We start from the raw sequence: 13,355 nt of genomic DNA on the forward strand, positions 1-13,355 counted from the left end.
ATGTCGTGAAGTTTAGCACCAGACCCTTGGTGTTTCAGAGCAGCTGTTTTCTCAAGGTTGAGTTATATCAACAATTTATTCAGGGTCCTCCAGACAGGCACACTTGTTAGCTCAAGGCTAATGCTGTATCTAAAACACTTGATTTCTTTAGGGGATTCTTCAAACCCTCATAAAACTAGAAAGCCCGATTCATTGTTCAGTGCACAGGCTGTTATTCAGTGTTGCTCTCTTTTTCCCATTTCACATTAAGAGCTGTGTAGTTTGCTGCAGTATAGGCTTAGATTTTCGCTTTGCTTGCATTGAGAATCCTTATCTGAACGAAGTGCTTCAAATATCTGCAACACATCCTGTGAATTAATACAAGGGGCTGTCTGTCTGAGTCATTAGGTATGACTTTCCATACACCAAAGGGCATTGAGTCAGTGCTGGTATAATTACAGCTGGGATGCATCCATTACTTTATAATTAGTGACCTGGGGTGAGTTTCTCAAAACATTTGCTTGGCAGAGCAGGTCTTTTGTTTCTCCATACAGCCGTCTCATACACAGAGCCAAAAAGAAATGACTATAGCAATGAATACGTGAATACATTTTTCTTTCTGTCTGTTCAAATATAGTTGCTGAAATGGTAAACCTTTTCACTTCTTGGAGAGACAGTAGGTCAGACCACAAAGAGAAAAAAAACAAAACAAAAAATATGTGAGACATGGCACCCTAAAACAAATTCTGCCAAATAGTAGGCTAGAAAATAGTATTTTCTAGCCTTGATCAAGCCCTTGTGAATGTGAACCCACATTTTTGAATTATGTGGCAAATCCTGAGGTCTGGAACTGCTCTCGCTCTCAGGGTAGATATGAGCAGAATCTGTACAAGATGCCTTATTGGCAATTGGGCAAATTCTCTTGAGAGGTGAATTTGGCAATATCCTCTGTTCTTGATCATTGTTATCGTGATCGATAAATTATAAGATGAACAATAAGCAAGCCTAAAAGTTGCTGTCCAGTGATCTTGGCCTATAGCAGCGAAGAACACTAACTTTGGCAAATCATCTCTGTTAGAGACATGGCCTGACCTCACTCAATTTCAGTGTGGTTCGAGGGGTCGAAATTTTGAGTACTTGGAGATAGAGGGTTCTTTCAGGACACTGACCTTCACTCCCACTTTACTGGCATTAACACAAGTCCTAGACTACCACTGATCTAAGGAGGACTCAGCAGCCTGGCTACTGCTGATTCCCTTCTGCTCACCAAGCAATTTGTTTTTGTTATTGAGATCATGTTTGAATCAAGATCATATTTGAATCATACAGTAATTTGTTTTCTAATTTGAAAGTGTTCTGCAATACAATAGGGTACTGAGTCTCTGCGAAGTTTACCTCAGCACATAGGACAGCCTACAGGGTGGAAAAGGGGCGATACGCCTGGCGGAGATCTGCACTCTATTGAATGCATTCTTATACATTCAAATTGGTTTTGCCATTCTGCGTGCATTCTGTGTTTCAAGCATATAACACATGCTTGGTCTACCATTCTCCAGTGACTATCACCATCACCATGGTAAAATCTCTTTATCTGAGGCTAATGGGTTTGAGTAGCAGTGGATACGTTTCTGAATTTTTTTGTTTATTTATTTAATTGTGAGTTTGTGTGTCATAGAGAGTTTTTAATGACCTCCAATTGCATGCGACACCCGTCCGTGACCAGTTGATTTTCTGTCTGGCACAGATTTGCTTGATGCAGATGTTTTTAACTCAGCAGTGTGCTGAATATTAAACCGGCGCTCTGCTCAGCAAAAACTAAAGGGTTGTTGTGGGGAGTTTGTAGATAGTTAGATAGCCTTTGATGTGTTAAGTCACACTTTGTTGAGTTCCTCCAATTTGATTTTTCAAACAAATGAATTTGAATTTCACAGGCTCTCTGTAATTCCCACAATGAGAGATTTTTGTGTGTTGCCAGGGATCGTGCTGTGACACAGCACCATGGAGAGACAACAGAGCACATGGTTGCTTTGGAAAACAATAGTCAAGCAGGGGCCAAAATGCTTTTATATATGTCCAAACAGAATACTATGTAGCAGAGCAACAGAATTAGATTGATTTTTTTTCATGTCTGTATTTGCAGGACATATGCATGCAGATAACGTTCATTCCATAGTCTTTTCCTATAGTGGATGAGTATTTACTCTTCACCCCTCACCCTTGTATGTTCACCAGTGGTTTTCACATCAAGGCGTGGGCTCTCTCACGTATTTGTAAATCCTAACCACAGGTATGTTGGATCATACTTTCTGTAGATAAAAAAAAAATGCTCTGAATTGTCACTTTTCTCCTGTTTTCACCCTATTGCAGCCTGTTGGTAGTTAATCTTGCTCATAAACATCAACAGCCGCCAGTTGATGGCCGGGGATTAATATTGCATTCATCAGAGATGATACATATGGGGGATCAGTATATGAGCATCTGCCCTGTAAAGTGGATTAGTAATTGGATTAGTAAATGATTCCTGGAAATGAACATTTGAAAATGCGACTTCACAGCTGTGTCTGTTAGTGAAATCAACTTTTCTCAAATTCACATGCATACTCACTTTCTTACTCTCTCACTCTCTCTTTCACTGACTACATAATACACAAAATACACACACAAACACAGTTTATCTGAGGGAAAAATGTTTTGTTTTATTTGTTTCCTGGCTTGCCAGTTAGAATAATTAGCTGAAAACCAGATGGCACATATCGAAAATAATAATTACACTTGACTGCATGATCAGTCACAAGCTGTAGGACAGAAGGAAGTTTTATATTCCTGTCAAACGAACAACACAGGATCTGATCAGACTAATTGGCTTGTATTGATCGTCTCCCACTAACCCAGTTCTTCAGGCTTCATTATCATAAAGCTTAACCTTGAGTTTCTTTAAAATATATGGGACTGTTTGCATTTTAAATGTTAACTGGAAAAGGCAAAATTTTCAGAAGAAAATGTCAGTGTGTTTGCTGAAAACCAAATATTCTTATGTGTGCACACTTTGTAAAATCAAAATAGCTATACACCCATTGCTTTCAGATGTGTTCTTGGTGGTTCCTAGGGCGTTTTAGAATTTAACTGCCTCTGATTTACAGTAAGTGGTATTGACTTAAATATTTAATTGGTTTGATTCAGCTATGAATATTTTGTTAATGAAGTCTAACCAGTTGGTTGCTTAGAATAAGAATAGACAATGAGTCTGCAAGTCTTTTTAAAGAGTAGTATGATCTTTGATACAGTATACAGAAATAGCGTATGGAGCATCAGATAGAAGTGACTAATCTAGTATTGGTGCTCATTTTAGCTCAAATTAGTAGTTTGCGAAACACTGTACAACCCTAATTCTAGACCGGTTGTCATTTCACATTTCAGTCGAGACTTTGATTCTGGTACAAAGAAATATAGCTGCCATTCATCGAGCATAAAATTGATGAGCATGGTAACAGTGCTGCACTGAGTGTTTCTTTTTTCCCCCCCAAAAAATTTAGAAAAACGACATAAAAAAATACGTAAAAGTAACTAACATTGCATTTTGAAGCTCTACTTAGAACCTTTTTAAGATCCAACAGTGCAAACTGGAAATTCTTGCAATTTGTCAACTGGTCTTAAGATTTTGATCAGGAGTGTATGTACAGTAGAACCTCAATAATCTGAACTGTGGAAATAAAGGTATTTCGGATAGCTGAAATTTCAGATAATATAAGTCTGTATAAAAACGTACCGGATGTTTTTGAAAAATAATTCTGTATTCATGAAATATGCTATTAATGTGTTTCCGAAAGCTTTTGTGGTACAAATAGTAATTTTACTACCAGGCCTACATATGAAAGGCTGTTATTTGCAAATGGTTTGGGACACTAGCAGCATCAATTATATCACTATAGTGGCTGCGGCGCAAACACATACATGCAGGAACAAACTGACCAGTGAATAATAAACTCCCTTACATGAGCACAAATAGCCTTTAAACCAGCACAAACTTTATGCCCTACATAACATATATGTCGGCCTGCTAGTAAAACAGTGGGGAGTAGTGAGCAGCTTTTAGTGGGAAGGAGGAAAAAAATGGCCAAAGGGTTGATAGGTCATTCCATATAATCGGGGGGTCGGATAACCAAAGTCCTGCTGTATTAGCATAGCACTTAATTTATTTCTTTTTTAGTTTTAGTTTAGTAGTAGTTTATTTGGTGAACATTTTACAATTTCAATACATTCATTCCATATAATTTCATTTCATGTGAATTAGACCAAAAAGGTGTAGGCTGAAGCCCATGGTTTATTGTGCCTACCCTTGTCACATTATCGTTTTAAAACAAAGCATAAAGAAAGTACTCTCTCAAAGAGAAGAAAAACAAAAAACAACAAAAAACAGAAAAAACAAACAAAGATCGGATCATTTTTAACTTTTACAAAAATAATAATACGAATAATATAGAATAGAATAATATATATACATATATATACACACACACATACCTATATAAACATATATATATATATATATATATATATATACACACACACAGTACAGGCCAAAAGTTTGGACACACCTTCTCATTCAATGCATTTTCTTTATTTTCATGACTATTTACATTGTAGATTCTAACTGAAGGCATCAAAACTATGAATGAACACGTGAAGTTATGTACTTAACAAAAAAAGGTGAAATAACTGAAAACATGTTTTATATTCTAGTTTCTTCAAAATAGCCACCCTTTGCTCTGATTACTGCTTTGCACACTCTTGGCATTCTCTCGATGAGCTTCAAGAGGTAGTCACCTGAAATGGTTTTCACTTCACAGGTGTGCCTTATCAGGGTTAATTAGTGGAATTTCTTGCTTTATCAATGGGGTTGGGACCATCAGTTATGTTGTGCAGAAGTCAGGTTACTACACAGCCGACAGCCCTATTGGACAACTGTTAAAATTCATATTATGGCAAGAACCAATCAGCTAACTAAAGAAAAACGAGTGGCCATCATTACTTTAAGAAATGAAGGTCAGTCAGAAAATTGCAAAAACTTTAAATGTGTCCCCAAGTGGAGTCGCAAAAACCATCAAGCGCTACAATGAAACTGGCACACATAAGGACCGACCCAGGAAAGGAACACCAAGAGTCACCTCTGCTTCGGAGGACAAGTTCATCCGAGTCACCAGCCTCAGAAATCGCAAGTTAACAGCAGCTCAGATCAGAGACCAGATAAATGCCACACAGAGTTCTAGCAGCAGACCCATCTCTAGAACAACTGTTAAGAGGAGACTGCGCCAATCAGGCCTTCATGGTCAAATAGCTTCTAGGAAACCACTGCTAAGGAGAGGCAACAAGCAGAGGAGATTTGTTTGGGCCAAGAAACACAAGGAATGGACATTAGACCAGTGGAAATCTGTGCTTTGGTCTGATGAGTCCAAATTTGAGATCTTTGGTTCCAACCGCCGTGTCTTTGTGAGACGCAGAAAAGGTGAACGGATGGATTCCACACGCCTGGTTCCCACTGTGAAGCATGGAGGAGGAGGTGTGATGGTGTGGGGGTGTTTTGCTGGTGGCACTGTTGGGGATTTATTCAAAATTGAAGGCACACTGAACCAGCATGGCTACCACAGCGTCCTGCAGCGACATGCCATCCCATCCGGTTTGCGTTTAGTTGGACGATCATTTATTTTTCAACAGGACAATGAGCCCAAACACACCTCCAGGCTATGTAAGGGCTATTTGACCAAGAAGGAGAGTGATGGAGTGCTGCGCCAGATGACCTGGCCTCCACAGTCACCGGACCTCAACCCAATCCAGATGGTTTGGAGTGAGCTGGACCGCAGAGTGAAGGCAAAGGGGCCAACAAGTGCTAAACACCTCTGGGAACTCCTTCAAGACTGTTGGAAAACCATTTCAGGTGACTACCTCTTGAAGCTCATGGAGAGAATGAAAGAGTGTGCAAAGCAGTAATCAGAGCAAAGGGTGGCTATTTTGAAGAAACTAGAATATAAACCATGTTTTCAGTTATTTCACCTTTTTTTGTTAAGTACATAACTCCACATGTGTTCATTCATAGTTTTGATTCCTTCAGTGAGAATCTACAATGTAAATAGTCATGAAAATAAAGAAAACGCATTGAATGAGAAGGTGTGTCCAAACTTTTGGCCTGTACTGTATACATATATATACACACTCATATCCATACACAACCACGTAAACAACAATATAATAATAATATATTATTATTCATTAAATATGTATTTTATATATATTTGTATATTACTGTACATATAATCAATAATAATATGATCATAATAACTCTGTACTTATTTATTGTCTTGTATTTAAAAATTTTTTTGAATCCATATATTGAACTGCACATCCTTAGTTCCTTTTCACAGCATTGCCATAAACTTACCCCTTTAACAGTTATACAATGTTTTTTGGTATTGGTTCTTGCCCAGTTTGTTTCGAACATACCTTTATTTCTAAGTTCATATTTGGTTTCTTTGATTTCAAACAGCCTCTGAAGACAAGATGGAAGGAGATTATTGTGAGCTTTGAACAGAATCAGTAAGGTTTGAAGATGGACTATGTCCCAGAATTTTAGTGTGTTTAGACTTATAAATAAGGTGTTGGTAGGCTCAAGATACTCTGCTCTCTTAATTATTCGTACAGCTCTTTTCTGTAAAATAACAATCGGATTAACATTGGTTTTGTAGGTGTTTCCCCATACCTCCACACAGTAAGTCATGCATGGAACTATAAGGGAACAATACAGTAAGTATAATGAGTTTTGGTTCAAGATTTCTTTTGATCTATATAATATAGCTATGGTTTTAGACATTTTCCTTTTGACAAGTTTTATGTGAGATTTCCAGCTTAGTTTATGATCAATGAGCACTCCAAGAAATTTATATTCATATATTCTTTCAATTGGTACATTGTTTATCTTCAACGAGGTTCCATTATCTATTTTTTGGTTTCCAAATATCATAGGTTTTGTTTTGCTTAGATTCAACGCTAATTTATTTATATCAAACCATGTCTTTAGTATATTCAGCTCCCCTTCCATTGTCTTCAGAAGCTCCCCTAAATTTTTCCCATGGCAAAAAAAATTTGTGTCGTCCGCAAACAGAACATAGTTAAGAAGGTTTGACACATTACAGATATCATTTATGTATAAAATGAAGAGTTTAGGGCCTAAAACGGATCCTTGGGGAACTCCACACTTAACTTTTTGCATATTAGATTTATCACTGTTTATTTGTACATACTGATATCTATCTTGAAGACAGCTTTTTAACCAGGAATGTACTACCCCTCTAAAACCATAATATTCCAATTAATTTTCTTAATAATTGTTCATGATGAACAGTGTCAAAAGCCTTCTTAAGATCGATGAACACACCAGCTGTAAATTCCTTATTATTAACAGCAGTGGCAATCTGTTCTGTTAGGCTCATCACTGCCATTGAGCTGGACCGATTGGCTCTGAAGCCTGTTGATCACAGAGACTGTTGTGTTTTTCAATAAAGTTGTCAAGTCGAAGGACAAAAACTTTTTCTAAAATTTTTGAGAAATGGGTCTGTAATTCGTAAATCTTTATTTTTATATATTGGAATAACTTTTGCTGTTTTCATGCTGTTGAGGAATATACCTGTTTGAAAGGATTGATTAAATATATAAGTTAGTGGTTTCACAATACAATGTATATGTTTTTGTTTTTGCATTTTTTCACAATGTCAGTTATTTCGTTTTCCTCAACACTCCTAAGGAAAATGGAGTAGGGATTTTTTTTGCATGGTGTTTCCTATTTTAAAAGTTCTAGTCCCATTTTTCTGCTCCACAATTTCATTTGCCAGATTATTGCCTACATTTACAAAGTAGTCATTAAATTCATTACTGCACAAGGAGCTGATTTTGCTTGTTAGTCACAGCTTCTTAGTCAAGATTGAGAGATTGAAAAAGCCTGATCAACTTGATTTTTTTTTTATACCAAACTTTGAACAGCCAAAAGGGCCTGGAGATGTGGAGGTCCCTTTGACAGAGATTGACTGCGCTGTGTGGGTGTAATTGAGGAGAGAAATGTATTGATGGATCTCCTCCAGATGACTGAAGGGCAATATTTGTTATATATATATATATATATATCTTGCAAGAAATATAAGGTTGTACAAACCTCTTGGCCTTTTTATCACAGCCACCTAAATTATATCTTTATCAGCAATTTCTTTCAAGAGTTTGGAAAGCTATTCATTGATCAAAACTATTTTGGGCTGAGTTAGAACAATAAAATGTTGCTAAGGACATAGAGTATTATGGGTTCAGATTTCTTTGGCATCAATTTCTTAGTGAAGATATATAACTTTAATATGCCATCCTGTTTAAATATGATGGTGTAAAGACATTGTTAAATCATAATAATAGTGCCGATTTTTTTTATTTGTGTTGTCCTGACACCTATTGAATATACACATCTAATACCTATGTGTATTTGAAATGATAAACAATAGGTAGAACAACATAGATACACAACAGGTAATAATGCAGTAGAGCATTGTAAACGTGCAGAATGAAAAGCATTCATCAATTGTCTGGTTTTCTTTTGCTGTTCAGGTGCCAAGAATAGGTTTCATATATTTTTACTACAAGTGTAATCTTATTGCTATCATCCTTGTCTTGTTTCTTCTGTCAGGATTTAAGAACGCTGTATATAATAACAATAATAATTTAATTTTCTTGAGGAAAAACACATAGTACAGTATGCAGTACTTAGAGAATACCCCCTCAGGAATAGAATTCATTTGAGAGAATGTGAGTATTCGATGTAATGCAAAGTTGAAAACTGGTTCAAAAATTATGCAAAACAAGGAACATGTATTCACAAAAAAGCTCTCGCTGGAGCTGAAATACATTTTGAGTCTCAGTGAAGAAATTGGCCTATAAGCAATCCCAATTAATTTCGATTTTTGGATGACGCCTTTATAATCTCATCCAGCAACATGGTCTTTCAGAAACCTGACTTTCAGATAATCAAGTTTCTAATGTGTATTGTACAAAAGCAGCTTGTCATTATTTTGGCTGTTTTGTCTTTTCCTCCCACATGTAGAGATGTATCAGAGCACGTATACCAGCAGTTGCGTAGTGAGTTACTGTTACAGTATGTGTGATGGCTGTTTAGCAGCTGTACAGAGCGTAGTACTGGATATAATTTAGTTTATAATTTAGTTTATTTTCTGAAGTTCTAGTAAGTGCTTCTATCATGGTGGCCCACCATGAAGAGATTATTTTGCCACGATAAAAATAAATTCAGTATTTTTTTAGACTAATTAAATGCTCTCTTTAATAAAGGGCAAGTGAGATACAGTTATAGAGGATACAACAATGTTGCAGTAAACAGTTGTGTGACATTCTGTGCTACAAGAAGTGCACTGCTTCATCATCTCCTCCTTCCACCACAGCTCATCAGACCAAACATCTGACAAGCAGCAATGCTGCAGGCAGAATTAAGCTGACAAACTTTGGCTAACTATCTACATCTAAACTCTAAAGTGAAGCCAAGATGACGAATAACATTAAATGTAACAAGAGGAATTAATTTGGCTATGGTAACGGATTTGTAAAGTCGACTACATCCTCAATGTACTGTGATTCCGAGCCATATTTCCTAACTCTCTAACTTAATAACACTGGTTTTAGGTGCATTCCCGGAGGATACCCCCGGATTCTGCTGCATGAAATGGCTCTGTGTTTCCTACCACCACAGATAAAATAATAATATTGAAGAGTCACTGGTTTTCTTCATATCTTAAACAATAACATAAATCATTGTCCTAACCAATTCTGCCCTCTTTTCCCATGCTCCAGAGTTGCGGAGCAGCTCGTGTGGAAACCCAGGTGTTCCACCTAAAGGCATACTGAATGGAACTCAGTTCAACGTAGGCGACAAGATCCGCTACCGCTGCGTCACCGGCTATGTCCTTGACGGCCACTCGCTCCTCACCTGTGTCACCAACGCAGCTGGTGTCTCGGTGTGGGATTTCCCTGTCCCCATCTGCAGAGGTGAGGATGTCTTCCCACAAGCAGAAAATTCTTGATCACTTCCACCTGTGTAATGCCTATCCCTACCTAACAGCTTAAGCCAAACTGTTAATTTTCTCCCAACATATACCCCATGTACCTGTAGGGGTTAGGGGTTTTCTAATCAAGAAGAATTCTTGATGATGGATACCTGTGTGTGATTAGTGACCAGTTGATTTTATGCCAAGCCTGTCAGCAGGAGTGAGAAGGTGATTGGGTAGTTTTACAGTCTCTGACATTTAAAATGCTCTTGGTACGATGCAAATCTTGGCAACTCAGACAGAAATGTGATGAGTAATGATGCATCAAGGCTGATAGAAACAGCTGAGAAAGCTGTCCAACCTGGACTGGAACAGCTTGAACATTTCTGCAACTTTTCCACATTACAAGTGACCATTTACCTTACTTTTGCTGGCACTTGGCAGTACAGGCTAGCGTAATATTTCAGATAGTACACAGTGAAAAGCATCAAAACAGATCATGAGGCAGTCCGGCATGAGCTAACATCAGCCAAAGGTGTCAAGATATTTGAAAAAGTTTCAAAAGTCTGAAAGGCTGGAGGTGAATTAGAACTACTTTGCAGACTCTTGAGTCTCCTCAAACATTTTCTAACATTTTCAAAAATGTGCTGTTGCCCAGGACTTGAACCCATGCAGATGTTATCCATGGGTGATTTTCCTCAGCAAGCGAATTTGCTCAACTTCCAGGAACCCAAAGATAGAAGAACAAGCTGTAATGATGGTTTCCTTCTAACAGCTGGGTGATGAATGGCTGACTGCTTCTCTTCATGTCATGCTGTTCATCCTATGTTCTGTGTGGATGGGATCTGTCATGACACTGACATGAATAATCCACTCTTACATAAATGTCTGTATTGTGCTGCTGAGATTTTCATCTGTTTGCATTTGTATCCAAGTATGTAGGTACATGTAGCATAATGTCCCTGATATACATGTGGAGGATGTAGTGGTTTTACTCAAAGGAATCCGAACACACTGTGTAATTTATCAATGTTGCTACAGTATCTGCACTGAGGATTGAGTCTGTTTATTTGGCATGATGGGTTTATGTAAAATGTAGGTGATGTTTTATTGAGACAGCCTCCCCTTTATATACCACAGGGACAAATAAACTAACATTAGCCTTAAGCACTGAAAGACATTGAGAGCAATTCCCATATATAGACCATTTTTCTCCAATCAAACAGGATTGTCTTTTCTTATGTTTGTGTCTGTATGCTGAAATAGCATGCCTAACCTTGCTTAAACATTGACCTTATGGTCATATAATGAATCATAGGAAATCTTTGGGATGCAGTATGGCATTCTTGATGAAGGAGGTCTGCCTGCATTTGCAATCATTCCCTTGTTTAAGCACAGTGAAACTAAATTTATTTAAAACCTGCCAGTAAACGCAGTGCTTTTCGGTATATCCACTGAGAATGTGGGCTGCTGAATGGTATTCAGTTATGTCCCGTGTGACCACAGTATATTTATTCATAGCTCTCTTTTTCTGACAAAAAAACACTAAATAATGGTGGATGGTGGCGATCTTCAGCATAAAACATGGCAAAACATCCAAAGAGAAGAGAGAGGAGACCCAGAGAGAAGTCAAACGTCTCTCCACACCATGTTCATGCGCAACAATCCAGCAGTGAGTGGAGTAAATTTGCTCATGCTAATTCCTGCTACAATACATGGCACAAAAAAAAAAAAAAAAAAAAAAAATAAGATTCAGCATGTTTGATGAATGGGCAGCTTGGAATAGGCCGAAAGCTGCAGACTGAGGGTTCCTTTCGATCTAAGGACGGTGTTAGCCTCTGTTGCCACAGGCCAGAGACATCACTCCTTTTCAGGCCTGGGCGCTTCTTGAGCCGCTCTCTCCCCTCTGAATCCAGCCCTGCTCCTCTATGTGGGCAGATGGTCCTTTGATCTTATTTCCTCAGAGAACCTGCCCATTCTCTTGATAGCTGATTGTTTCCAATGCCATAAACACAACACCAAACCCCTCTGCAGTCCTCCATTCACCCCCACTGTCTCTCAACATCCCCATCCTTCATGCAGTTACTTCCTTTTGTCTCTTTCTCTCTCCTAGTTCTCTTCTCCATCCAGCTTCAAAGAGAGAGGGAGAGAGAGAGAGATTTCAGAGAGGCTGAGAGCGAAAAAACAAAAACCAAGACAACTCCAAACAGAGAGGGAGGGAGATGGAGAATTAATGGCTATTCTAATCATGAGTTGTTACTGTCTGTCCCAGGAGCCTATTTCGATTCTTTCCGTCTAGATTGTCCCTGGACATTCATTAAACCAGGCAGCGAGACACCGAGCTGGGGCAGCGTGGTAACATGAGAATATGGTCTATTGATACACTGTCATTCCTGCTGCCAGCCGCTGTCCAACAGCACGAGGAAATTAGGCCGCAGAAAAACTATGTGCCTTCACAGCAGCATTTTCATGTCTGTTAGAATGACTGGACTAAACACATAGTTCTCTCTGTTTTGCCTTTTAAACTCTGTTACACAATGCAGAATCAAAATATGGCAACTACCTCACTTGCCTATGGGTAAGAATTTTCAGACCAACCTCGTGCACAGTTTTCCTTCCCCCACTAGAATGTCAGTTAATGGAATTGATATGAAAAAACGCTCAATACTCTTGCCAAGCTACTGCCTGAAATCCTTATGTTATCCATGAGCGCGACAACAGGAAACCATTTTGCCACAGCATTTGCATTAAGAATCATTTCTTCAACATGATCACCTCCATATTTGATATTCAGTAAATTCAGTAGAACAAGATGACAATGTGAGGATTATCATATTGAGAATGCTATTTATAAAGCTAAAATTACCTAATCCTTCACTCTTATGGAGCATTGTGATTGGTGCAATGGTGCCACATTCCTCACTGAATAATATGGTACACTGCTTCTCCAATAATCCATTTAAAACCTGAAGTCATGGAGAGATGGCCACTATAATAAATGGACTCCCAGAAATATGGATGCTTGCATGATGCAAGTTGCATGCTCGTACTTATTGACAGAACTTCGTTATTCCTCAACCTCATCAATGTTTAAACATGACTTAAAGCTGAGCAAATGAGGGACTTACTGTAGACATAGTTGCTGGCTTCGCATTAGCACAGGGATTATTACAAAGGAAAAACCTGAGGTAGCGTAGAAAATTATACATGAGTTCCTTCCGCTCTATCCTTGGGGGTGAATATTTCTAAGTAGAAAGACAAGTGTTGTATATCTGATCAAAGTCAAGGGGAGAGAGG

The 13,355-nt window shown here is 38.2% G+C and overlaps 1 protein-coding gene across 1 annotated transcript in view; it reads left to right on the top strand.

Moving 5' to 3' along the window:
• LOC115373316 (CUB and sushi domain-containing protein 3-like) overlaps positions 1-13,355 on the top strand; it is a 285,861-nt gene that overhangs the window by 55,423 nt on the left and 217,083 nt on the right. The window contains exon 4 of the mRNA XM_030071637.1: positions 9,865-10,059. Within this exon, the coding sequence (XP_029927497.1) occupies positions 9,865-10,059 (195 nt within the window). The remainder of the gene's footprint in view (positions 1-9,864; positions 10,060-13,355) is intronic.

This window comes from Myripristis murdjan, chromosome 16 (genome assembly GCF_902150065.1).
Source record: "Myripristis murdjan chromosome 16, fMyrMur1.1, whole genome shotgun sequence".
In the NCBI taxonomy this organism is placed as follows: domain Eukaryota; kingdom Metazoa; phylum Chordata; class Actinopteri; order Holocentriformes; family Holocentridae; genus Myripristis; species Myripristis murdjan.